At 42.0% G+C, this 26,313-nt stretch overlaps 3 protein-coding genes across 3 annotated transcripts; 2 read left to right on the top strand and 1 right to left on the bottom strand. All coding sequences in view use genetic code 11, as the record gives it.

Moving 5' to 3' along the window:
• Window positions 1-3,259: 3,259 nt before the first annotated feature.
• On the top strand, window positions 3,260-10,728 carry EGR_04600 (hypothetical protein; the record flags this gene model as incomplete). The annotated part of the gene is made up of 23 exons (XM_024493849.1): window positions 3,260-3,308; window positions 3,679-3,804; window positions 3,837-4,268; window positions 4,310-4,352; window positions 4,384-4,454; window positions 4,500-4,587; window positions 4,628-4,738; window positions 4,797-5,024; window positions 5,235-5,498; window positions 5,546-5,730; window positions 5,846-6,020; window positions 6,108-6,154; window positions 6,334-6,467; window positions 6,529-6,618; window positions 6,688-6,780; window positions 7,129-7,288; window positions 7,714-7,812; window positions 8,165-8,299; window positions 8,625-8,827; window positions 9,030-9,206; window positions 9,623-9,755; window positions 9,834-9,949; window positions 10,507-10,728. The coding sequence occupies 23 exons, from the start codon at window positions 3,260-3,262 to the stop codon at window positions 10,726-10,728; spliced, it is 3,381 nt and encodes a 1,126-aa protein (XP_024351777.1).
• A 957-nt stretch (window positions 10,729-11,685) lies between these two features.
• On the bottom strand, window positions 11,686-16,133 carry EGR_04599 (Double-strand-break repair protein Rad; the record flags this gene model as incomplete). The annotated part of the gene is made up of 8 exons (XM_024493848.1): window positions 11,686-11,814; window positions 12,168-12,482; window positions 12,563-12,747; window positions 12,910-13,201; window positions 14,312-14,702; window positions 14,779-15,142; window positions 15,355-15,722; window positions 15,757-16,133. The coding sequence occupies 8 exons, from the start codon at window positions 16,131-16,133 to the stop codon at window positions 11,686-11,688; spliced, it is 2,421 nt and encodes an 806-aa protein (XP_024351776.1).
• A 4,120-nt stretch (window positions 16,134-20,253) lies between these two features.
• EGR_04598 (hypothetical protein) lies at window positions 20,254-26,278 on the top strand (the record flags this gene model as incomplete). Its single annotated transcript, XM_024493847.1, has 9 exons — window positions 20,254-20,278; window positions 21,407-21,443; window positions 21,618-21,711; window positions 22,318-22,381; window positions 22,756-22,872; window positions 23,400-23,512; window positions 24,984-25,088; window positions 25,263-25,371; window positions 26,250-26,278. The coding sequence occupies 9 exons, from the start codon at window positions 20,254-20,256 to the stop codon at window positions 26,276-26,278; spliced, it is 693 nt and encodes a 230-aa protein (XP_024351775.1).
• Window positions 26,279-26,313: the final 35 nt, after the last annotated feature.

Below are 26,313 nucleotides of genomic sequence, written 5' to 3'. Positions count from 1 at the left end.
GGAAACCTACGCCGGAACAGGTAGATCTTGCATAGGCGACGTCGACATGGCCGGGGACAGGCAGTTTGAGGCTATTCGCGCCTTATACCTTCAAAGAACGAGCGTCTTTTTACTTATTTTCCCATTCCACCATAAATATTACAATGAATTATTCCGGGGTAATTGTATTTACTCGACTGTCTTAACAAGAATTGGGATTTTAGGGGAAAAATATATTTAGTAAATGGATAAAATACAAGTAAGACGCAATTGACGGAAATGTAGCGCGTTGCTCGTTTAACTCTTCCTTTCTGATCTTCAAACCCCGCAAGAGAACCGGTTTATTCGACATCAGCATGCTTGTTAGTCAACCTTAACGAAGATGAGTACAGGCTTAGGGAGGTCTGGGTTCTGAATTCACCTCTGCCTCGGGGAAAACTGACTACTTCACCATTACGAGGGTAGAGTTCTCTGAAAGGTATATTTAAGCAATACAAGTATTATAGGAATATTGAACGAGCGATTTTAAGGTGTTATGTTACCTTTCAGGTTTAAGCTTACCCTGAAGTTCAAAGGACGGGCTCGAAATGGAACAGTGGTCATAATACTTGGGGTCGTTTTCTCGTTGCGCACATACCGACCAACTTTTACCTTAAGGTCAATGTCACGTCGGCACTCATGACCTCAGTCATCGTAAGCGAAGTGTGTCAGCCAACTGCACCACTTAGTCGCGTGTTTAGACACCGTAGTAGAGAACTGATGCAAAACAGATCGTATTTCTCCAACCGCCAGTCACACGACAGCTGGAAGGAGAAAAAAGCGGGGAAAGGCAATGGGGTGAAGAATTTGGGTAAATGATGCCAGGAAAAAGGCAAGGCGTGCGAGTCGGATGGACGAGATGTAGAATAAGAAATGAAAGAACATGAACGGATAGAGATTGGGCAAACAAGAATAGGGAGGCGAGGAAAGAAGAGAAGAATAGGGTAACCAATGATGTCACTACTACTTCCTGTCGTCACAGTTACGTGAGGCGCAGTGTGTAACTGTAGCATGGTGAATTCACGTGTTGTGATGTGGGTGGTGTGGGAAAGTTACAGCAATGGATCTTATTTGGGATACGAAATCCACTTATTCTTATAGCTCTCAGGTAAATAATGTATACTGGGTGTGGTAGGATTCACTTACAAAGCTTATGCAATTAGATATTTCAAAGACGCCTGCTAAACGTAGTCGACCTAAAATATTATTTAAATCCCTAATATCTAGTTGTAATTTACGAAAGATTTATCCTGCACTTGAACTTTAAAGATGTTCGTTTTAAGAAGGTGTTCCGAGTGCAATAACACTCTCCAATCCCGGAAATGCCCTAGTTTGATGAGAGTACGGAAGTCTGAAATTCACCTAAGGCGCAGGGCACGAAAAGTTTGCGCCAGAGTGCACAGCCCTGACTGTGAGTGACGCGCACCACCACGAGGCGGTCGGAATGTCACGCCTGAATGAACTCCGACTCCACTGGACAGACCCATGTATGGCGGACGACAGCAGAGGTTGTGTTCATTTTATGATGGGTTCACGGTAAGCTACAATTTTATTTACGTTAATTGGCAATAAAAAATTTGAGGCTTTTAAACTCCGAAAATGGGTGATATTTGAAGGAATTCTTAGTTCAATAACCAATAATCCCTTTGGTGTTTCCCCCAAAATTGCCAGCAAAACTAAACCAAAATCAAATTCAATCCTTTTATTGAGCTACTTATTCCCCAAAATTGGAGGCGATGACCATAAATACGCATGGCGGATTAAATGTTATACTTTAGCCTACAGCAAGCGAGCCAACCTTTTTCTTTGAAAGATATGAATGGATTTGTAGTTTAAGGGTTATTATTTATCAATCAATAGGTAAATTGAATATACAAAAGTTAGATTTCGGCTATGAAATACACGTTCGTTTGCATGCAACTTTTAGGTGGCGAGCAGGCTGGTTGGATAAACCTTCTGACCGGGAAGGTGCCGTCAATCTCCGAGGATGAAGCAAATTCTTGATCCCTTGTAAAGCCTCTCGGTATTACGATACATGATGCTTCTCTCAAAACAGTCATCTTAATTCAGATGTCTGAAACCGGATGTAGAAGGTAAAACAGTGGAAACACTATGATCTTGGCTCATCAGTCGCACAAAAAGATGTCAGCAACCCTTTCCATTAGACGATACTTAGGTAGCATTCTTAATCAAAGCGGTAGGGGAGCTGTCATTAATCCGGTTGCAAAGCACAACAAGGCAGAACAATAAAGTGCCTAAGCATCGTCAGGTAAGTAATGAGTCTATTCTTTCATTTGTCCCACCCGAAAAGTGGTAGCTTCGTAAATGCTCTTGCACGAGTTGTGATACTTGTGTTGCTTAAATGTACCCTTCAGGTGGGAAACGATCAGAGAACCATAACCTCGTAATGGTGAAGCTGCCATTTTTCCCCGAGGCGGAGGCGAATTCAAAACCCAGATCTCCCTAAACCTGTAGTCATCTTCGTTAACGCTGATTAACAAGCATGTTGATGTCGAATAAACCAGTTCTTTTGCGGGGTTTGAAGATCAGAGAGGAAGAATTAAACGAACAATGAGCCACAGAATACTGAACAGTATCGCACTACATGGCTTTCGACGGCTTGGTTTTTAATTGTTTTAAAGGGCATGCTGAGCTGCAAAATCAGTAACAACCCGCAATCAAAATCAGGTCGTAGGTACTACTTCTCGTTTAAAATTCCTGAGCTGAGGACCATTTTGTGTCTTAATTCGATGGCCTAACTACTACTTTAGTGCGAAAACTTTTATTCGATGATCAAGTATAAAGAGAAAGTAGTGTAGCAGCCTAGATATTGAAGTACAAAACTATTTATGTTCTAGGGTAAAGTGCAAAATTATTTATTAAAAGAACTAGATCGACCAAACGTAGAATAGTAGAGTTTTTCGGTAAAGGTATGATGTTGATTAAGCGTATATGCAAACAAGTCATTGGATACGCCCCGCCAATAGTGACAATCAAAAAATAAATACAAATCTAAAGCAGCCAGGATCTTAACTTAGGCATGGTGTTAATGAGATTTTGCACAATATTGCAGAAATTCAGTCACTATATAGAGGCTCCGCCACAAGAATAAGTTTGTGTATGTCTTGTCAGTTGTGCAAGCACCATATTTTAATTTTATTCAAGAATCACTTCTATCGACTTTTAAAAGATTTGGTGGTAAACCGCGTGATTCATGTTGTCAACGTGATATCGTGCAGGGATGGCCTGCTTGCACCGAGAAGGTGTCAAATTAAAGTCATCCCATGATAGTTCGCATGCCATTTGCATTGTTTGTTTAGTTGAATGCTTGACTGATAAGAAGAAACACGTGACAGAACGTATTGAATATGGAAAATCCTGTTTGAATTTATTAAATCAGCCGATCAGTAAACATTCCACACTTAGCCAGAATGTTCAGCTGTTTATTACAGCATTTGGGGCGTTATGGAGTACAACAAATTAATTTTAATCACTTTAGACACATATTTGGTCGAAAGGGATGCTTATGCTACTCTCCTGATGAACAGTGTGTCCATTGTTGTTAATACTATTTTACAGTTATATCCGCATTGCTTCGCCATCTGACCATTGACCAGAGCTTATTAACAGCCATACTATCTCCTTTGAGGTCTGTTCTAGTGAGTGGTCTTGGTGTTATTATTTTCAAGGACACTGACGAATTCGACCTTAGTGGGAAGTGTAATGCGCTCATTCTTTTGGCCGATGTCATCGAAAATCACGAAATAGTCGCTGATAATGCACCAAGTGAGTCTATTATTATTCGTTTATCCGCCAAGGCATGATATTTGAATGCATTCTGCCACAGCTAAGCGTTGGGAACCAAACTCTCCAGGGAAGTGCAGCCTACTGTCTTGGCGTTCTCTTGAGGCATATGGATTGTTTGGACTACGTTTCTGTTTCATACTGCTGTGATATTCTGCTGGATTTTCTATGTGACCCTCATGACGATGTTACAATCTCTGAGAATGCATTTGGTAAACTGATTGAATTCAAATTGCAGTGTCTAGAGTGCATTCGTTTGGTTTTAAAGTTTCCTGAGTCACTAAACTGTATCATCACGAACCCTAAGTTCCCAATAGTGCTTCGTCTCTTTCTCAGTTCACACAAATCTAGTCTTCGTTGTGCTGCACTTTCCTTTCTTGTGATGCTCCTATCTGATGAGCAAAATGAGAATATCACTCTCTATTTACACGAAGTGGGCATTTTAGGTAGGGTTTATTTGGGCTCAAATTTTGTTTTCAACCAAAAGAATTCGTTTACGATTGCCTTTCAAGCGAGCTGGATATTGCCAAGTAAGTCTACTTTTTCTTCATATTCTTCCAGGAATGCGTTGACTCTTTTGAAGTTTGTGGCAAGTTCTACCTGTTTAATGTCAAAAAATGCGATATCCTACGGTGTGTTTTGTGAATTTCTTAGTTTTTACTAATCCACAGTTCTAGAAAAAATACTTGGGGCTAAGGTTGATAAAAAAGATGAGCCGGTCTATCGGAAGACATCTATGGCAGTTCTTGAGCGCATATTCAGGATGTATGTTGACTGAACTTCCCCGTAATAGGTCTCCCTTCAGGTATACTGGGTCTGTTGACCTGTTTTGCAGTCTAAGCACTATCGAGAACTTCTTTGTTTTGATCTACACAGAGCTTAATGATCTGGATTCGAGTTTTAATGAAACTTCAAGGTGTTTTTGCAACTTCTTAAAGTAAAACAGGGTTGCATCAGTCCTCTTTTCTTCATAGATCGAAACAGCTCTTCCGACCCTTTCCTCTTCAGCTATTTACGGACTGCGTGATAGCCTATGGAGATCGTCTTAATCAATCAATGTGCCAGCTGAAATCAGTCATGGGAAACATTCCTGACATTGCTCCATTTTCTGGTGTTAATTTGAATGAAACACAAAGAAAAATTGAAAATGATGTGTCGAAATCGTTGACAATTGCGATTAGTGTACAAATCCACCTTGGAAAGTAGGCACTTTTTTGTCAAAGTTACTCTCAGTTTGTTATTGTTTTTGAGCGAAGACTTTGAGGATGATGTATCAAACCAAAATTTACTCTCAGTCTACAGCAGAACTTTAAACTCACTTTACTTTTTGCTTCCAATGGAGCTTATTTGGGTAGGGAGGCCCCGTTTTGGATGGTAATTGATCGCCCCTAGAAAATGTTTTCACGGGAAAGAGCTCCAGCTGAAATTTTGCAGGGGATGCTCGTTCTTACAAGAAGAGTGTTGAAAAAGGGCTTTCCACACTCAGAAATGATCGAGTGTGGTGCTACGTGTTGGAGTAAAGCTACCTCGTATTCACACGCTCTCATTGATACTAACATTCGCACGGTCTTCAAGATAACTATTCCCTTGATCATTGACACTATGTTACGTGCCAAAAATTCCGCCAATTTACTTGGGAAACAGGACCATGTTAGCATAGGTGATGAAACGATAAGGTGGGAATGATTGTTGTACATGATGTGAATTGAACTTTTTAAATCAGTGCTCTTTTAGATCCGTTTGATTCAAAAACATTTTTGCTCAATTTGGCGCAACTTACTGCCTACGTGATTGCGACTGGATGCCTCAGTTTTTCGGATGATGCATTGGAAATTGCAGACCATTCGTTTTACCCAGAATGCGAGAGATTCTGGGGCTTGGTTCTTGGTGGCATCTCCCGAGTACCAGGTAATGTTTACTTCGCTTCAGATAACTGCAAAATTCGGGAATGACAAACTAGCAGCTGTGTCATTCTTAGTTATCACATTCCCCACGTAATACGATTTGCACTGCGCTGTTTCAGGAGGTAGTGTCGAAACCGTTGCCCTACTCCTTGATCATCTATGCTGCCAAACAATCGAGGACTCAGAATCGGATGCCGGAAAAGTGTTACCGGCAGCTGTGATAGTCGCCACCTCATTAGTTCATTGCACTGAGTTTTCGATCGCCGAATGTAAAAGCTTAGAAATCCAGGAGAGGTAAGTTTTCAAACATAACGCCCTAATTTTCAATCGTTTATTACCCTTCCTAATATAAAATCTCCTAAAATACCCATTTGCCCTCAGGATTACCAATCTACTTTCCGGTCTCTACAAGTGCATTCTGCGAGCTGGTTTGAGGCGCTTTCAGGAGCTGCCTTCTTTATTTGCCTTTGAGTGTTTGACGACGTTAGCGGTAAACCCAGCTTTGACGCACGATCTCTAGGTTAGATAATCAAACGCATTGGACTGCAGTGGTCTTCTATTTGTACACAAGGTATGTTAGCTTACCATCGACTTCACTGGACCTTAGTCTCGTGTTTGCTTATTGAAACACTTCTCTATCGAATATCTGTCATGCAAACATCTCTACTGCTTGGAATTCAAGGCTTTTCCGAGCTTCTACTTTTGGGAGAGCCGGCTTGGACCGCCTTGGCTCAAAAGATAGTAAGTCCGTCAAGTTTATGCCCCGTTGATCCGAACGATAACTCATTGGATTTTCTTATAGACATATCATTGTCACTCACATGAGCAGCTAGCAAGCCTGGACTTAATATGGAGGCTTCCAGTGAATTACGAGTTTCTTTCACTAATTTGGGTAAGTTTGATACCGCTACTCTGTCAATTTTTTTCGCTTAAATCACCGATTCCTTACATGCTTCTATAGTCCGTTTGGTTTCCATTGCTTCACGACCTTGGGCAACAGAACGTGGTTCGACGGCTTAGTGAAACCTTCGAGAATGGTTATAAGTCAATTAAGGTGAGTTGGACGCGTTGATTGCCAAATTGCAAATTCTTTAACTTCATAAAAGGTTATAGATACTATGTTTCCTGCTGGTTCATAATTTTTCACACCTCAGTATGTGCAATAAGCGATTTCCCGCCCCATTCTTTAACTTTTTGTCAAATGGGTTTTACGCGTTACCGGCAGACGTATCTGTCAACTTCAAAATGAAAATGTGTCACAAATCAAAGTATTTAAATGACTGGTAATAATTGGCACTCCGCTTCACAACTAACTATGAGCATTTTATATACTTGGCAAGACTTTGGGGTCCGAAACCCCCTCTACTTCCAACCGTTTGGCTGGTTTAAATTTGTACTTTAGCGTTCAAGAGCGGCCTTGGATGAGGGAGCAGCCTCTGAGGGATCGGAGGAATTATCGCATTCTATTGGAACTGAACGACTGGCGTTATTTGTGGCGGAACAGTTGTTAACTCTTCCCACTAAATTGGAGGTCCCAGCCAGTACCCTATTCTTCCAGTCAGGTAAGTTTCTACGGCTGTCGATTCAGTTATTCCTTGGCAAAGTTTTGATTTGGTTGTATTCGAAATAGATTTGTCGATTTGTGCACACTGATAGGATTTTAGTCTAGCTAATAATCACTATTTAAGTGATTTTGGCCCAATTTTACCTTTTAAGTCGGTTTAAAGGGCTTTGTTCTGGGTTAAAGTCTGATGAGATGATAACTTTTTGGCTTTAGATATCCAATTGCGTTACCATTTCACATTTTTATACTTTTAATCAAATTTTCAGCTTCACTAACAACTACGCTTTTGGTGCTGTTTAATGGACTTTTTCATGGCCTATCAACTCTTTTTTGTATATAAAGTCAGTTGTATTTATTTACCTAACTGCTAGGTTATTTGTCATGATATTTGTCCGCAAGGTGCCTCTTATTTCACACTCTTAGATGCTTTTCGGGTAAATTTCCTTCGTATGCTGACTCTTGTCGTGCGTTTGGACAATTTGTTCCTCAACCGTACCTGTCTCAACCGATTTGTTGAAATAGGTGAGTGAAGTGAAGACTTGTGTGTTTGAAATCGTTGACTGATTTGTTTCGGTGTCATCAACCTTTTAGGTTATTTGGATTTTAAGTCGTTGGTGCTTTACCAATAATCTATTCAAACCATGTCTCATTTAGGATGGGGATGTGACGGCCTGTGTCAAAGTGGAAGGTAATTAATAACAAATGCCGTAGTTTGGTGAGCCCTGGATAATCATTAGTCATCAAAAATAAATTTAGAATCACGTGAATTATAGTAAAAGATTATAGTGAGTTAAAAAGTGGTCACTAGAGGTGTAACGTCTACACCTCGTCTAAAAATACGTGGGAATCACGTAATTATTTATTCTCTTCTTAGTATTCACAGCGCATTGCATTTTAGTCGTTTCTCTCCTGACGGATTCAAGATGTGAAGCTTCTGGAAATCTCCTTCATTTGTTGAAGATTCTTAACACCTGTCTCTTGATGGCAGATGAAATCGCTCTAAGTCAAGGTGATTCTTCCCTTCTCCTCTGCTTCATCGCAATTATATTAACTTATGGGAAATAATTTAGTCGGCCAATATAAATTGATGGTTCAAGATTGTAACACAGTTTGATTACAAATATTCTACGGAATTTCAGTTGTTGTAGTTTAGGTGTCTAAAAGCAACGTGGAAATGTCTTGCACAAATTTTACTTCTTCCTCAAGTCTGTTGAATATAGGTATCGCATAACTGGATTTCCCACTCTAATTAACTGATCCACATCGTTTCGTATTTTGCTGGTATTTTCCGATTTTGGCATCTGTGCTACAGCTTACTGCATGGCTCATTTTAGTCACTCCCCACATCGTTGAGCGAGTTAGTGCCATCAAAGCCTCCTGGATGTACGCACAGCGTTCGATCGTGAAAACCTCAAGTTGCCTTCTATTGGAGGAAGTTTGTGTGCTTGGCACGTTGCTAATGTTTGGGGAGGGTCCCAGTGGGCTCTACATGAATATCACCCCATTCAGAACAAAGGATAAAGAAGAAGTTTATTGTGTAAGTCAAACTCATCTAAATGTACATAGGGAGGCAAAATGCATGCTGTACTCTAGATTTTTCGGCGAAGTTATCGCTAATGATAAACGTGAGCTGATAGTGTGTGTCCGAGTAACCAGCTTTTAAATTTTGTAAGATCAAAATTATGGGAAAGAATGAGGTTGAGGTTGATAGGGTTTGATTTTTTTTCTCTATCTTTCAGCCCATTTTCACCATCCCCGACGTCCTTCTGCGTGCAATCAGAGGCGAAACTCCAGCAATGGTGTCGCATCGCGCCTGCTGTTCAGCGGCTCTCTTGCTGTTACACGCACCCAGGGGTCTGCAGATGGGACCTTGGCCGTCGCATGAGGAATCTCCGAACTGCAGTTTTTACCTTCAGGTCTCTCCCCTAGTTAAGAACGTAGCTAAATTTTTGAGTCGTTGCTTCTCCCTATCGGTCACTTACTATCAAGTTACTTTTGTGATACTGATACCGTAGCCCCCAAGTAAACCTCTGCGTACGTTTTCAGCCATCCGGGCCCGCAAGTTGCTTAATCATAGAAGAGCAGAAGTGTTTGAGAACCTCCAGTATGCCATCGGAGTTTAGAGACTCAAAATAGCCTTGCAACCAAATAACCGGTTTCGTCACAGCCAACTCTGATCACCCCTTTTAATTGCCAATGGTTGGCTTTGAAATGTGGGCCACTTTTTATTCTAATGGGTTTTCGTGTTAAGACTATCAATGGTTCATTTCTTCAACGAATTACGCACATTTTGTCCTATTAGTGAAATCATTATATATTAATCACTTTTCAGTTGCTGACAGCGCTTTATTCCAACCTGATGGACGCTACCCTAAAGCCATTTCGTATCATTATATCGTCCCTGTTTGGGCGAACATTGAATCAGGGGAGTGAGGAGATGATCCACGCGAACGCTCCAAAAGAAGGTGGGTTTTATGAAGGTAGTTACAAAAACAAAAGCGGATTCAAATCATTAGAACGTTTTATTCGACTTTTCTTTTCAGGTCCCCTTTTTGGAGACTCCGTTTGGAATAGTATCATTATTGAAAACTTTCAACTGGAAGAATTTGATGATGAGAGCCTCCCCTGTTCACCGTTCCTTTTGGCCTTTTTGGCTGAAGTAGGTCGTGTTGGAAAGCAAAAGCAGATGGCGTTCTTCACATAAGTTGTTTGCCAGCCTTAGTTTTGCCGTGGTTCCATTAATGCTAGAATTTGGCATTCCTTACGTTTTATTGTAGGTTATCACAGCTATGTATTCGATATCACTCCCACTCAGACAATTGCATTTAGTCAGTTTAAGGTCGTATGATTTGATATTTAAGTTATCACTTATTCACGTGAGAATTTCTCTTAAATCACTCTAATTTACACCGCGTTGTGCCTTAGAGTGCACATTTATAGTATTCGCTATCAGGATATATGTCCTAACGAATAAAGCAATACCTTTTGGGAATACCGGAAAATGACATTACAGTATTCATCTTTCTGTTTTTCGTTTTCCAGATTCGACTTGGCTTTTAGCCATGAGTTAGATTGTATTGTTGATGGTGTTTAATGAAGGGGCTAAACCACGGTATGTATCAACGGCGGTACAAAAAACATCCATTGTGTAACATTGAAGGTCGCCATCGTTAATGAGCTGAAGAATGGAATTCAAACATCTATGTTTTATTTAAGCTTTTGGGAAACACCTTCGGACTGGTGGTTACAGGTGTGGATGAAAAACTTCTTCAGGAGATCGTCGTTTTCTACGCTCAACAGCCCGTCAGTCCGGTCCCTCCAGGAAGCCCATACGCGTACTTACAAAGGGTTATGGATAATGCAAGTTGCTTTGTACTAACTACAGCAATTCAAAAGTCTTTTGTAAATGTTATGGCAATTAGTATGAAAGACGTATGACAGTTCTCTGAAATCCGTTTGAGATTATTCATCTATGTAAAAATGCAATGCTGTTGTTTTACTGAAAATCTACAAGTAGCAAGAACGGATTGTTCTTAGTTGTCGTTAATCTTAGTGACCATATTTATTGTTTTTTGCGTCCTGAAAGCTCTCCAAGAATGAAGCCGTCACTTTTCTCACCAACGCGGCAAGGAATTGCATCCGTCACAAGCTCCAAATGGAGAGCTACTCGCAGGAACTAACCAGTCTCCCTCCACTGACTGCTTACAGGAGATTTTTACTCCCTGAACTTTTAACAAATTGCCAAAAATGAGTAGGCCTCCCTCTACTTGCCCATATTACAACAGTTCCTTGCAACTTTTGGCGCCTTTTTATCCACTGTATGCCTGATCGTAAAAGTTATGCAGTTTGTAAGAACTAATGGCCCAAAAGTAGCCTAGAGGAATCCCCCCACCGCCGAGCTGCTCCATGCTCAGCCACCAGTTTTTTTGTTTCATATGCGGTTCACCTCAGTACATTACAGGCGCACACGCCATTAGAATGACTGTCAGACGGCTATAGCTTCTACTAAGTTGTGGCAGTGACAAAAAGCCCGACATTCACTTCCACGCACTTGCCCCAAGAATACACATAACGTTGATCCAAATAAGTGAAGAAAACTCCTCATTCAGAGTAACATCTTCGCATCTAACCCGACAAACCGGAGTTACCAAAAGCCAAAGTTGTTAGGTCTGAACAACTGTATCGCTAAATCGTTACAAATAGTGGAACAGATACACTAAAAATACATACATACTGATGTCTGCCTGAATGCATATGTGAGTGCGTATGCCCGGGATTACTATGGTAAAAGCAAGACATCTTGGAGTGGCGTGATGACAATAGACAGGAGCGCTTTATAAAGCAGTCAGAGGATACATAAAAGGTTGCAATGGGTGAATGCAGGAAGTGCTGCCATCACGTCTCCGCGGGTCCGACAAACGCGGGACCTCGACACACCCGGATATCCGAATAGGGCGCATCCTGGAACAACCGCACGGAGCCTTGCTTCCGCAAGAGAAGCATTGTGTAGAACTTGGAAGCCGCCTGCAAAATACATCATAAAGGCAGGTGAAGGAAATAAAAATCTGACACAAACTATGAATTTGGACAGAGTAATGCAATTACTACGTCATTACTTTTTAGGAATAGAAGACGAAAACCTGTTGAGTAGAAAAGGTAATGAAGGTGATCGAAGAGTCCATATTCCTACCACTCAGTTGTGAAGCAGCCGGGTACAACAGAACATTTTTTACCTGTAGGATCTCAAGGATAAGCCCAAGTAACAAAACTCAGATACCATTTGAAGAATAGTGTGCAACGGGCAAGAACGTCACCGCTTTAAAAAATTGGATGCAGTGTCGCACGAATGAAGGGTGTTTACATCGACGCCGACTCACCTGTTTCTTGCTATTTCCCTCACACATCGCCAGCAACGAGATGCCAGTTTCACCCCAGCCATGCTGCGCAACGTGTGCTCGCAGTCGACGCAGCATGTCCTTGGAGCGCTTCTCCAAGCGTCGCTCCTCTTCAATCTCCTCACCCCCCAATACCTCTCGGCTCAAATCGCCACCAACGGAGGGAGCAGCCGGCATGGTGTCCTCATCGTCCCTCGGCCCACCAAACTCACTTGCCAAATTTAAGCCATGGCCTCCGCGTGACCCACGACCCCCACGGTCTCCGGTCCCGTCTAAATCGTGTTCTAACAGGATGCCCTAAAGTCGAGGAACGTAAAAAAGGATAGGGCTAGAGATTACTAGCGTCGTTTGCAAGGCGCTTTCTGTAGAAGGAATACCTGTGAGGCCTCAGAGAGAACCGAAGGGGGTTCAAGATACTGAGCATCGAGAGGGAAATTGTTGTCATCGTCCTCCATATCGTCGTCGCTGGCACCTGGATGCACGTGGTGATGCTCCGGAATGTCCGTTGGACGCGCGGTGGCCGCCAGAAAAGGATCATGCAGATTGGTGAGGGTGTTATCGGCTGCGGTAGAGGGAATAAAGAACTTGTCACTCCCTTAAATGTAAAAGAAGCGGTTAAACATGCGAAAAAAATGGAATTAGGGATTTCGTGTTACGAGTTCTTTTTGTTGAAAACCATTGTTTTCAAATGAAACAATAACGCCGAACTGAACCAACGACCTACCGTGACCAGGACGCCTGGCATCAGTATGAGAGGAAAGTTCAGTTAGCATGCAAGCGAGAGCTAGTAGAGGCACTTTTATCGACATACCCAGAAGATCGTGGTGGTCGTTGTGGAGATCAACAGTGGCCTTGTCACCTTGACGGTGTGGATGGTGGTCTGCTGAGGCGGAAGGGTAACCGGGGTAACCAGACTGATTGCTTACGGAGATGGTCTCCTCGGGTATGGCGTCCAGGCCAAGTGCGCCTCCTTGCTGATGCGCTCCAGCATGAAAACCGGAGCTTGACAGAAGGTCCTTTGTTTGCACAAAAAAACATAAATTAATCAAACTTCATGGATTAAAATGATATTGTTCTTTTGGTAATCAATTGCCATGACCGTGCCATAGCGTCCGGCTCATATCTAAACTACATATCTTCCATCTCTCCCATTCGTTCACAGCCTACCTGAGAACTTGTAAGCACAGAGAAACAACGAGGACACCACATGAGTGGTATCAGTAAGCGGAGCAGTTGCAAACAGCGATTGGATATCGTGCCTAGACTAAAGGAAAGCACCTGCTGTTAATGTCTATATCGGCAGCGGTCAATAACAGTAGTTAAAATCGCTTCGACGTTTGACAACTACCCTGATTTCGACCCCTGCATAGCGCCAGTAATGAAGCAGCATTACGTTCAAGCGAACCAAAGACATTCCTAAAAGCGTTGCAAAGAATATTTGCGGGAAACTATTCCGCTCTGAGCGTGATATGGTGAACGGACGTTTCCCTATATTCCAAGAAGCTAAGAATAATCCAGAAAGGTGGCAAAAAGTGGGAAACATGAATAAATACGAATACTTCTCCTCAACGCTACTTGCCATTGCGTTTTAGTAATTGATTTACTCCAAGAAAAATGAGCGTAGCAAAAGCTACTGATGTACCAAACGCACACTTCCGCCTTAAGTGACGCATGGTAGGTGAATTCTTCTAATGCAATTCGCATCTAGGACTATCGATGGAATTGAATTTATTCCTATCGTTATGAAATATTACTATACGTCAGTTCTAGCCGAATGGCCAATTTTAACACACTCAACCACCTCTATGCGGTCAAAGCAGAGGAGCGAGCACGGAGAGCGCCAAAAATGGAACACAAGGTGGGGAATTCGTGCGAGAGAACAACGCACGCTCTGGTTATAAATTTAAAGTCCTCAGCTTCTAATTCTTTTATGATTCAACTACGAACTACAGCGTCATAAAGTCCCCTTCATATGGTTTAAGCCATCAGCTTCACATCTGCTCTGTATATTCATAATCGACCTACCATTAACCATGGAAGTATTAGCTTCCACCATACCAATCAACCTACGACAGCGCCTCCACAATTAGGCAATGCAAATCAGCTATGTCAAATGTGCAGCCTACCCTTGGAGTAGCCGCTGCGGACAGCAGATGATCTTCGATGGCTGATGCTGCAGGACCCGGAGCAGTCGAGCGGAAGAAAATATGAGGACGGCTTTCGTCGGGAGCCAGTAAAGATGGGGTCGCGTCCTGTCCGGTAGCATCGGTGATGGGTTGAGTGCGAAGGTTACGAGAGAACATGCGCTGAAGAATGCGCGAGGGGAGCGAGCGACCGGGGAGGGTAAAAAGCTTGTCCAATCCGCCGGTCTCTTTCATTCGCATCAGACGTTTCGTGGGCGGGGCTAGATCCAACTGGGTGACAATCTCCGAAGTGTCCTGCATCTGAGCCTTCATAAGGTCACTTGGAATAGACTTCAACTCATCAATAATTAAACGACGCTTCCGCTTTGCAGCACTAAAGGGAGACGTGTCGTTACGTAGATGTTAAATGTCAAGTAAAATTATGGGCAGGGTACAAGGTAGAAACTAACCGTCGTGGTTCCGTAACAGCAGTAGGGACATCGATAGGCATGAGAGCGAAAGCCCCAGAATCGTTTGAAATGTTGCGTGTCATATTAGCGGTGACCTGGGGCTGGAGCGGTGGCTGGTCGGGCACCTGCGGCGTAGCACCGTTGCTTTTGGGGCCAATGGGAGTTATGACTTCGACGCCCATCATGGAGGGCCCACCCTCCTTCATCCCTCCATCAGCAGCCGTCGCACCCGGTTCGCTAGATAGTGTCAGCCCTTCCGCCAATGTGGCCAGCTGATTGGTAGTAGTGGCATCCTCAAACAGAGCGGGATTATTGAAAATTGACGGCTCTATATCCCCACCGAAGCTGCCGTCTGAGTCGCCAGCTAAGGCAAACAGCAACAACCCACATTTAAGACACTTCTTAACCAGATTATTTGGTAAACCAAGTTGTCTTAAGGTACTGCGGCTATAAAACATTTGTTTTAAAGTAAATAAACTAGTTTTCTGGATCGATCCCCTTAATCGTGTTTTTTATGTAAACAACAGAATGACAAGCAGATGACAAGGGCTTCCAAGGAGAACCTTGACGGCTTACCATAGAGAGGTTCAACGAAGTCATCGTCATCCAAGCCGATATCAGCACCTGGGGTAAGACCAGTAGCGACCTTATCAGACTTGTCTTTGGCACCAATCAATGTGTCATCGGGGTCTATGTCGGTTCGGATCGAAGGTCGGTCAGATTCGCGAACAGAAAAGCGACCCGAGGCGTCCGTACCACGACCGTAGACACTGTCATAGCCACCGTCACCCCCTCGCAACATTTCCCGGCTGGGTAGTTCCTCAAAAGCGCCCTCTCCGAAATCATCGTCGATACGACCCAAATTAACATCTCCGAAGTCCTCGCGCATTGTGATGTCCTCTGGGCGGCTTTGGTTTATGTTGATTGTATTAAGGTTAATAGCGCTAAGTAGCAATAGATGAAAGTGGCAGAACATACTTCAAGGCAGCCATCGTAGCCTCGTAATCCTGTATATTTTCAGGCAAATTAATCGCAGCCAAGGCAGCTTCACGGTTTGAGTCATCTGGCTGATCGACAACGCCTGGACGGAACGAAGTCTTAATCTTCACATAGATTTCATTGCAATCTGCCAAAAGATATTTTGCCTTCCGTGAATAAATCCTGACAACGCCCAACAGAAGATGGCCAGATGTTCTGAGAGCCATCTTTAACTTAGGCTCCAATATGGCTTCGACACTGGAATTAATGTTAGTCTCGAAGACATGAGCCCTTGTGAGCTTTTTATCCCAGTGAGCCGCCAACCATATACGAGAGAACGGGCCCTTTTTACTCAGTACAAAGTGGGCGTAAAACATCCTCAAACAAAACCCTAAAATTCGTTTTTCGAGTAAGCCGCCGATAGACAAATTGATAGAACAAGGGTACGATGACATATTATTTGGCAATACATCTGGCATGAATTTCAAAATAAAGTTTTATATTACTGGTCTGCATTTTAATCAAACTATTTTATTAAACTAAAAAGGTATTTTCTCCTACTTTATTTTAATTAGTTAATACTTAATGCTTTTATATTTTTGACAGTTGTGAGACCTTTATGCTAATATATAGGTTTATTTTGAGGTTTTTGACTAAATCAACCTATTTTTTACCACACTCGTTTTCTCATGCAGCTTTCCCGACTTGAAAGGTTTTATTTTAAATGAAAATGTCTATCTTTATTCAACATATGCAGTTCTGTTCTTGAATAATATGGACAGACTCTCTGTACACAAACATGCTGCATTTGCTTTGAATTTTCCTGATGTATGTTTCCTTTCATTGATGCAGAGGATACTCGAGTGCCGCTAAACAATAAGATTGTTTTTGTCCAAAATACCTAAGAGAGGTGATAAGGGAAATTTTTTGTGCCCTAATGTACTACCTTTGTTGATTTAGTGTTCCTTCCAATGAGGAGGCGGGCAGATGAATCGGACTTTGTGACCGAGAAGTCAACGCTCTACGACCCGGAGAAGGGTTTCGTGTCCACGCCCCCACTCCCCAAACTTGTACTTACTCATGTAGCTCTTGAAGAACTGTTCGCACTAGTGAGCCAGGAACCACCACCACCACCTCATTCTCCAGAGAGACTTTCGACCATTCCTGCCAGATTTGTCTAACCGCCTTGCTGACCGACGTCATCTCTTTCACTGTAGGCTTATATGAGGATGTCAGGAACTTCTCGTATGGCAGAGCCGTATCAAGATCAGTATTCTTCATCGTCCTCGTCAGCTTTTTGAAGTGAAGGAAGTAGTCTCCGGTGAGGGTTTGTTCTTCCCGATCGATGACTTGTTGGACCAACTTATCGCAACATTGATCATTGTTGGTATCGTGGGTGATGCCGGCGTTGATTAAGGCAGTAAATAATTCATGAGGGAAAGCGCGAAGGATTTAGGGCATTTCTTGGCATTGAGGATAGATGTGGATGTTTGGTTTTACAGTTTTCAGCCAGTCTTCGAAGTTTATTCCATCTCTGAAAGGCGGGAAGTCCGCCAGCGCTGCCACCAGTGTAAGACGAAGCTCGTAGATCTCTTCCCTGGTCCTCTTATTCTTGGAACACCCAGGTTGATTCGACTTCATCGTTTATTGGGATAAGTAAGTAGGGGAAAGCAAGTACAAGTTTACGGGGGTGTGGACACGCAACTTTTCTCCGAATTGTAGGACGTTGACTCCTCAGTCATGAAGTACGGTTGTTTGCCCGCCTCCTCTCTGAAAGCAACATCAAAACAACAAGCATTACTCTTATGAAGCCAGTTGCACAAAACGGGCATATTAAGCGTTAACTGTTTTTAGCTTCGAGAGTCCTCCATGAAGTTGCAAGAAGTACCAAAATATGGCAGAAAATATCACCATTACACAGAAGTGCTGAGGGGCTACTGGCATGGCCGTGTAACCGAGTGGAGGTACGATCCGCGGCGACTTATGTTGCTGTGCAGTCAAATGCAGCGTTAAACGGGCTATCAAGGGGTTACATGTGTGCGTGAAAACATGGGACGGTTTGATCTATTTCGCTTATAATGTTTTCGCCAATTCTCGCTGCTCTATTTTTACTTAAAAGCTACTACTGAAATCTACTCATACAGTAAGAAGTTTTGAATAACAATAAACTAGACATTGACAGCATTTGAAGAGCCACATCGCTAGTGAGATGTGCATTTAATGCTTGATGTAATGGGAACGCGATTTTTACGATTCCAGAAGCTGGCATATCGAAGCACGCCAGCAGGCACATCTGCCATCCAAGCAGCCAGAGGTGCTGACATGTGATAGCAGGATGATATTCCATCACCTAGGTGTAATGCTCCGTATGATTTCGCCAGGCTACAGTGAAATATTCGATAAAATAGGTAAAAGTAAAAAACTCCCTTAAGCCTGTTCTAGCTTATGAAATCACTTCTCATTTCAATGGCGGTTCCCACTATTTTAACCTACGTCTTGTTCATAGCTTCAGTAATATTTGGCGCAAAAGCAAGTGCTGGTTTTGGCCAAAGGGTGGATGCTTTGTGGCATTGGTATCATGGATGGACGAGATTGATGCATATTTGCGAACACACTCCCAAAATAATGCATGCGTTTGCGCTTTCCTTCAATTCGAGAAAGGCAAATAAATGGTGATTAATTAGTTTCATTTAAATCAAATGAGTTCACTATGCTATTTTAAAACCTTTTGCCTCATTCTCCTATCCTCCCAACCCCCATTCCAGTATCCGGTTTTATGGCTATTACGCAATGCTAGTGTCCACAGTCCACTCACGTCCAATCATGTCCGAGTATTCAGTGCATGTCTACCGAGTGACTCGTCTTAATGTGTTTACAATATTTTGTGTCAGCTTTGTTGTCAAATCAGGCACTAACAGTACATGTTTAGTCCAGGCATTCCATTGACAGGGGGATTCCAAAAGCTACGAATTAGTCCCAGATCCAAATCATTTTTGCTTATGCTTATGAGCCTGGTAGGATTTTGTTTATCTGGAGCTCAAATTGTGATGACTGTTAGTGCCTATGGACCAAATATTTAAATGCTCTAAGTGATCTTTGTGATCTTCCTGCTTAGGTCGGTTCTCACTAATGACCCAAATTTTTGGCTATGGGATGAGTTGTTTGCATAAGACGCAATAAGCTAGCCTTGCATTTCTTCTTTTTCAGCTAAAGTACTCATAAATTCAAAAGGAATTATTATCACGTGTTACTGAAGGTTCACCGCTGATTAATCAGTCATTTGATCGACTGCCTCCTCCGTATTGTGCAATTCATTCACAAATCCCCCATCTTTCTCATGTGAGGCGCAGGTATTCCAAAAAAAGTAGCCCGATAATTTCAGCTCAAAACTATTGTCAATACTGTTTTTAGCTCTCTCTTTCATATTCCCACAGCTTAAAAATCGTGGAGGTGATTTGGTAAGGTTTACTTTCTCACAATTTGAGGGAATATAAGTTTGGTGAATGGAACATGGAACACTGTCTGAAATATGCCGCAATAATGAGGCGGATCTTTTGATCATTTGGGCCTAATGAGAAGTTCAAGTGCACCGAACCGACATAAAATTATCATTAATTCGCAATAAGTAAATCCCATTATGTATTCTGCCTTGACAAAATAACTAATGCAGTTTCTATAAGCGGTCTCTGGGAGATATATCAGAAGTGACAAATTGGTATTCTTAAGTTGCTGGTTCCTCTATCCAACAGCAACAATCTACTCTGTGATTATAAAACTACAGTGAATTTCCGCATTCGCGATTTGCTGGAATTTAAGAGACCTTAGAGACGCTTGAGATGAAAGCGTAGGCACATGGATGAATGTGATTGCAGTGTCGGCAACATTGAAGTGATAATAATATAAAGTATCAGAATATATTCAAAAGCGTTTCACCAAAAGCAGCCAATTTGATCACATCTCTATTTATTAAATGGAAAATTGCCTTTGTCATCACATTCATGGTAACGCGATCCCTCCAAACCGTTTTATATAGACTTACCAGGTTTTTAAGACACTACTTAATAAGGGCCAAGTAACAAAAGCTCCTGGTGTTTAAATGTTATGCAGTTTTACAAATATGAATATTTTGGCTAGTGGTGAGTTAGTAAGTAAATACCGTAACTGGTAAATTCATAATGTCACTTTAAAGTGCATCCATACATATATACGGCTCTCTTTCCCATCACAATCAAACACAGTCGATTATGTCACAAGGATAATGCGCTCAAGAATCTAAAAAACCTTCACGTTAACTCAAAATGGCATTTTCGCCGTTTCAGCAGGTACAGGCATTTACGACCGTTCCTCCTGTCCCTACTCTCCTGGACCGCAATGTGCATGCTCCTGCACATTTCGCCATGCTGTTGTGGGTGGGTGGATTGGAGGGCAGACCTAGGTGATTGTATTGGTGCAAACTAGCAAAGCCCTCCAATAATATTTGCGTGTTCACTGAATAAAATGAGCGAAAGAAATAACCCAAGAGGTGAGCTCATTCCACTTGATGCTTTGATGGGCTGGTGAGTCTTAGCAGTGACCCCCTAATCCCTAATTGCCTGCAAAAAAATTGAGCTCTAGTCAAACACGTTTTCTAATTTCCTAATTTTTAGTTTCATTATTCTATCTTTTGGTCTTCGTTATTTAAATTTATGGTAGCTTTTACCAATTAAGGAAATAAGGATAACCCACAACATGGAGAAACTATTAACATTTAACTTTTCCTAGAAAAGAATGAACTTGATAGTTTCCATTTAGAATTAATGTAACCAGACCTGGGAGGAAACGTATTTATGGGTGCACCGTATCCTAGATTACACTATCTTCCATCATTGCATTATTACAAAATATGAGTTTGCATGTCAACAGGCTCTCCCTGTCGCTTAATGCCTATCATCATATCATGTCTTCATGAAACCTCCAACACTCCAGTGATTGTAGATGTAAACATTTTTATTCTTTTTCGTTAAGAATCAAAAGGGATAGGGCAAAATCTGATCTATGAAGCCGATTTATTTCTATTTCTAGATGCAGTTTCCTTTCCTACTACAAATAAGTTGTAAGTCTGCATAACATGGTGCTGGGATTGCCTAAATTTATGATAATCTTCAATGCATTGCGCCTTAAATCGTTTAAGCTCACCTGTTTTGTATTTTTTTCAATGTTAATGCCTTCTAAGACTGACTTGTGTGAGATTGTTAGACCTAACAAACTGTAAATTCACTTACTACTTGCAATCATGGTCTGTTCTTCACTAAACAACCCTGGTTTGGTGCTGCGGAATTTCCGTGACACACCCTGATTGATCAAGCTCGGTTTCCACGGGTGAACTTGCCTTGCCTTAAACTTTTTGCCCCAAATATGCAACCTACCCGTGGTATTTCTGACGTCTTCCGGCTCACTTTTTTATCGGAAGCATGATCAACGGAACTTGAGCTGTGGCACGGGAGCAGATTTAAAGGAATAAACTGAAAGAATTAAGATGAGACCACATAAAATCACGCATTAAGTGCCCCCGGACGCAGCAGCTAGGCCCGTGATTTGTCACTCAAAAGGGGCAAGGCTCGATGGAGTTGCTCTCAGAAGCTTTTAATCAGCTAACTTTATATTATTTTAGTTCTGACTAGTCTTCTTTATGGGGGACTCGATGCCTTGTAAGTTGTTGGTAAATTGTGCAAACTCCCATAATAAGCTTTATGGGTTTGTATTATCTGATACTGTATGCATGCTAGTTGACCCGTTAACCATCGCATGAGTTAATTTAAGAAATTGCTCGTCTCCACAAAGCAACAAACTGTTTTTGTTTAATAACACACTTTTCTATCTAGAGTAGACATTCCTTGTAAACATGGTGTCTGCGCAATCAACGTGAAACCCCGAACAAATGTCTCGGCTAAACTCGTCCCACCTTTTCGGATTGTAGTATGTTGCCTCCACCCTTTAGTTCTCCATAGCATTTGTCACCTTATTTTGTGGCTTAAAAAAGACCTTGAGTTATGAACCTTAAAGTACAACGACCGCCACTCAGCAACAGGATCAAACATGTATACCTGCGGGATATGCTGCACAAAAATGTTTAAAATCAGGTGTTAGACGCCTGCATTTAAGCTTTTTGCAAGTTTATTATCTCAAAAGAATACTTTTTTCCGCCATTGTCGCTGATAATTATCAACCTTGGCCCTTGGCCTTAAGGTACACCCTAAGTGCCGTACGCAGTGCCTTCAGGCGCCAAGTCGCTCACAACCATCGAAGACGTATTTTCCGGTGACTAAATTCACCACCAGCTCCTTTGCAAAGAAATTTTGGAGCTGATAATGTATTAAGACTGACTTTCATGGCAACTTAACTTTTGATACGTTAACTAGTGGTGAGACCATGGGGAAAGGACAAGGCTTCGTACTTGGTAAACAAGCAAGGTAGCACTATTCAAATTCGTCTTTGAGACCATTATCGAGTTCCTTAGGTCCTTATTTGATGCAGTGGCATTTGAACTCGGTTCTTCTTACCAACAATCACGCTTCATTTCAGGCCAGTCACCCTATCTTCTCTCCCATTAATTGTAATCGTTTGAAGGAAGTATGCACACAATTTGGTGAGTTACTAACCCTACTTTACACTTGAGAATGTGCTTTAAAGTCATTACGAGAAAAGGACACTCTTCCCTTGTCCTCCAAGCATAAAGAACTGTGTTTATTTTAAACCTGTTTCCATCATTATCTGTTCCACTGTAGTCCAGAGTTGAATTCTCGCCAATTGATGATCTAAAAGTAAAAAGAATCCCAAACACCCGAGAGACGTATAAGCTGTCAAATGGAAGTAGCAAAGTCGACTACATTAATCAGGGAGCTCAATATTCCCAGCTTTATGCTTCACTCTCAAATAAACTAGCTCCTAACCATGCATGTCGCTTGAATAAGAAGAAAGGCATGTTGCTTAAATGTTGACTCCTGTGCATTTTACGCCTAGATGATGAGGTCATAGCGCTGACAGGCACCTTCGGGCGCTTCAATGTACGAAACATCACGTTCGACTGCTATCCAAAGGGTCTCAGCACACTGGAAGTCCTCAGAAAGGGTGAAAGTGGTAAGCACATTTTTCATGAAAAGAAAAAATCTGCATAAATCGCTTACTCCATCATCCAAAATTCGCCACTTAAATAAAATTCTCCCCCAAGCGACTATGGCAATTTCCTAACAAGACTCGCCAGATTCCGCCTTCTCGGCCTGGTAGTTAAATTCCGTCGCTAATAGCAAGTGTTCTTCATCAAATATTCCGGAGTTCAGAAGTACATATGTTAGATTCAGTGGGTTTTTCGTATCAGCATAAATGCCCCATGCCACTGTGCAATATTTCAAACAACAGTAACAAGCCTTAAGTGCTCAGTGAAAAATACGAATTTATTCCAAATAAAAGGCACACGAAATCAGTAAGATGCAGAATTGGCATCAATCATTCAACTGGAATTAGTCATAGAGAGTTGTGATTGGGGTGTTCTAGAATTCCAGTTTTTACCTACAGGTCAGTGACTTCTTAGGCACAAGTCTTTGCTCAGGCGCTGTAATAGTTCACTCAATTTAACCGCATTTCCACCTCCCTCACTCCCATTCTAGTGCCAAAAGCCAGTGGAAAACATGCTGCGCTCTCTCCCCACTACATCCGAGTGAATGAAAAAGGGCAGCTCGAGGGTTCACCGCAAATCGTTGTCTCCTGCCACTACTCCGGGGTAAGTGTTGGTCGTGGGTTGTTTCATTCCACTGCGAGTAAACAAGCAGTCCTAGGCGGTACCAAAATCACTTCCGTAGAGAATAGCACTTACCAATGAGATTTGACCCATTTCTTCTCTGCCATAAGAGGTAATTTATTGTTTGTTGTGGTTTAGGCTCAATTTTGCCTAAATTTTGAATTCCAAGGGTGGTAAACGGAAAACTCCTCGAGGATGTATAACTAAATAAATGCATGCATATGTGGAAAACCATTGACAACATATGGGTATTGGCGAAGTCGCGAAGCTTCGGAAATCTCATTTATTCCTAAAAATGAGACACAATGAGTACGAACAATTTGAAGGAACAGTTTAATATGACTAATGGAGATGCATTTAATGAGAAAAGGCAGTATTTTTCCCGTGGAGGATGTTTGTTACACCTTCGCCTAAGCTTCACATAAAGGACTTTTCAATGCAATCCCCGCTGGCACTTACACCGGTCATAGTGTCCTTTTATTGCGGACAAGAACAAACACTTGACGTTGTGTTCATAGCCTTTAAAAAATTGTCGCAGCCATCATGTAAATTGTTGGCTATCCACTTCAGTCCACTTACTGGAACGCCCACCGAAGGGACCACCACCATCAATGGTTTGTTGGCGTCAAATACGCATAAAGGCCGTCACAGCCGGCATGGATACTGGCCGCAGCCGTTTGATGGTATAATGATACAGTTAATAAAGTTATTTGTAAGGTTTGAGCTGGGAGGTGTGGTGAATCGTAATGTCAATCTATGTTGGAAATTTAAAAAGAAAGAAACAATCCATGCCAACAGTTTGGGCAGTCAGTAGGACTCGGCCGTGTATAATTTTAAAAAAGAACAAAGGATGAACTCAAAGTTACAAAGGGGCATTTATAAGTGTTCCATGAAAACTGGAGAAAGAAAATGGCATCCGACTTCCGTATATTATTAATGAATATCTCACCCTTCTGGATTAACGGATACTTCCACCGGTGCTCTTGATTCACTGCTGTAAATGAACCCACATCACTGTAACCCCCGAATCAGCCCTGAGGACGTAAGAGGGGTGGCGCACTATAAGCGTGCGGAAGGACCGAGACGCTACATGCAGGGAGAGACGATTGTGCTTCCACGATGGTGGTAGGACGTGCGAGAGCTGAAAAGCTTGCATATTTAAGTAAGCGATTAGGACCATATTTTCCAACGAATATGAAAAATTGTATGAAGGCGGTACGCATTAGGTAAGCGCCTTCTGCAAAGTCGAAGTAATATTTAAGTAGAATACCGCTGCAGAATTGTTACCATTGGAAGCACTCTGTCCAACTCCTAATTAAAAACATAGCAGGAGAGTAATTGTACTGATTATTCTTGTGGTGCCCCGTTCACACCACTTATGCTGCTGGTGCTGCAACTCTCTTCTAATCCCACATGCAGAGCCATCTACTTAATAATGTGCTTTGCTAATAAGATGTATGAATTTAAACACGAAAACCTAGAAGACAACGAGGCACTTCTGAGAAATGATACCCACTTTCCACTAGAGTATATCCATTACACCTGGAACGTGGCAATGGTACGAACTACCAGCATGTTTTTGGCTGAGGTTTCCAGAAAAACGAATCCTATCAAAAATTCCATCGTCTATTCGACAAGCAGTACATACGCATAGCTGAAGAGTTCCTTTCAATTACTACCTTTTTTACTGCAAAATAAAGTGCTATTTAATGTATTAACATTTTGCACTTAGGTTCTAATACCTTACCTCACGACAGGGGAGAGTCGAGTTGACAGGGTGATGCAAACACCAACCAATGGAGTTTGTCCACCGAATATTGTCTGCCACAGGAAAGTTCAACGTAAGTTCATTCAAACCCTAAAAGAGCACCTAACCCATGACTCCGGCTACATTTGCCTCATTTTGTCTAAATGATTAAATTTTACTACGTCCTTACTTCAAGAGTGCTGGTTTGAGCAGAATCAGTGACTACATAACAAAGATACCGTCATTTGACAAATCCATCTGTCAGGCATTAACTGTCCACTATTGCACGCATAAAATAAAATGCGTGTGGATTCGCCTGCCTTCATCCACAAAAAGACGTGCAGGGTTGCACGCGAGGAAATGAGCATACCTTAATCACCAGAAAGAGAATACTTGTAGTTCATATTTTTGACATTGCGCCTATATTTGCCAAATTTGACTAAATTGGTCGAAGTTACTTTCAGGTTTGTCATTTTACGGTCGAGTGGGAGACAAGAAAGTCACGTATTTTCTAAGAGGATCTTTTCCAGAAGAAAGACTGACCGTCAATCTGATTCCAAAAGGGTAAAGCACGACGTAGGAGAGGAAAATAATAATCATGAAGCCTATGTACAACTTTTGCAAAATTATTTTGATGGATTTTGGTATTCAATATAAACGTACAAGCATTGCTTGGATTCAGGCCAGTTATTGGGAGAAATTCTAGAGATGTTAAAATATTATAAGTGGGCATGAACGATAGATGGTTTATGCAGGTGTAGCGCTTCGACACTTCCCTCAAGACGAAAGAAGGCATGATAATCTGGCAGACCATGTACTGCCGACGCACAGAAGGGATTGTGGCAACTGACATGGCTGGCAGTCCAGTCCACCTAACGAAGGTACAATTTCGAAGCACATAAGTAATCCCTTTACCAAAAACAAGAATCACACAAACAATTTAAGTATTATATAGCCCTTCTCCTGCTTTAGGCTTTGACCCCAGCGGTATCCTTGACTAATCCTCCGCGGCAGTCATCACAATGTAATGGGTGCT

This window comes from Echinococcus granulosus (assembly GCF_000524195.1).
Source record: "Echinococcus granulosus chromosome Unknown EG_S00029, whole genome shotgun sequence".
Taxonomy (NCBI): Eukaryota; Metazoa; Platyhelminthes; class Cestoda; order Cyclophyllidea; family Taeniidae; genus Echinococcus; species Echinococcus granulosus.
Note: the sequence above shows the minus strand (reverse complement) of the source record. Positions and strands in the feature narration are given on the sequence as shown.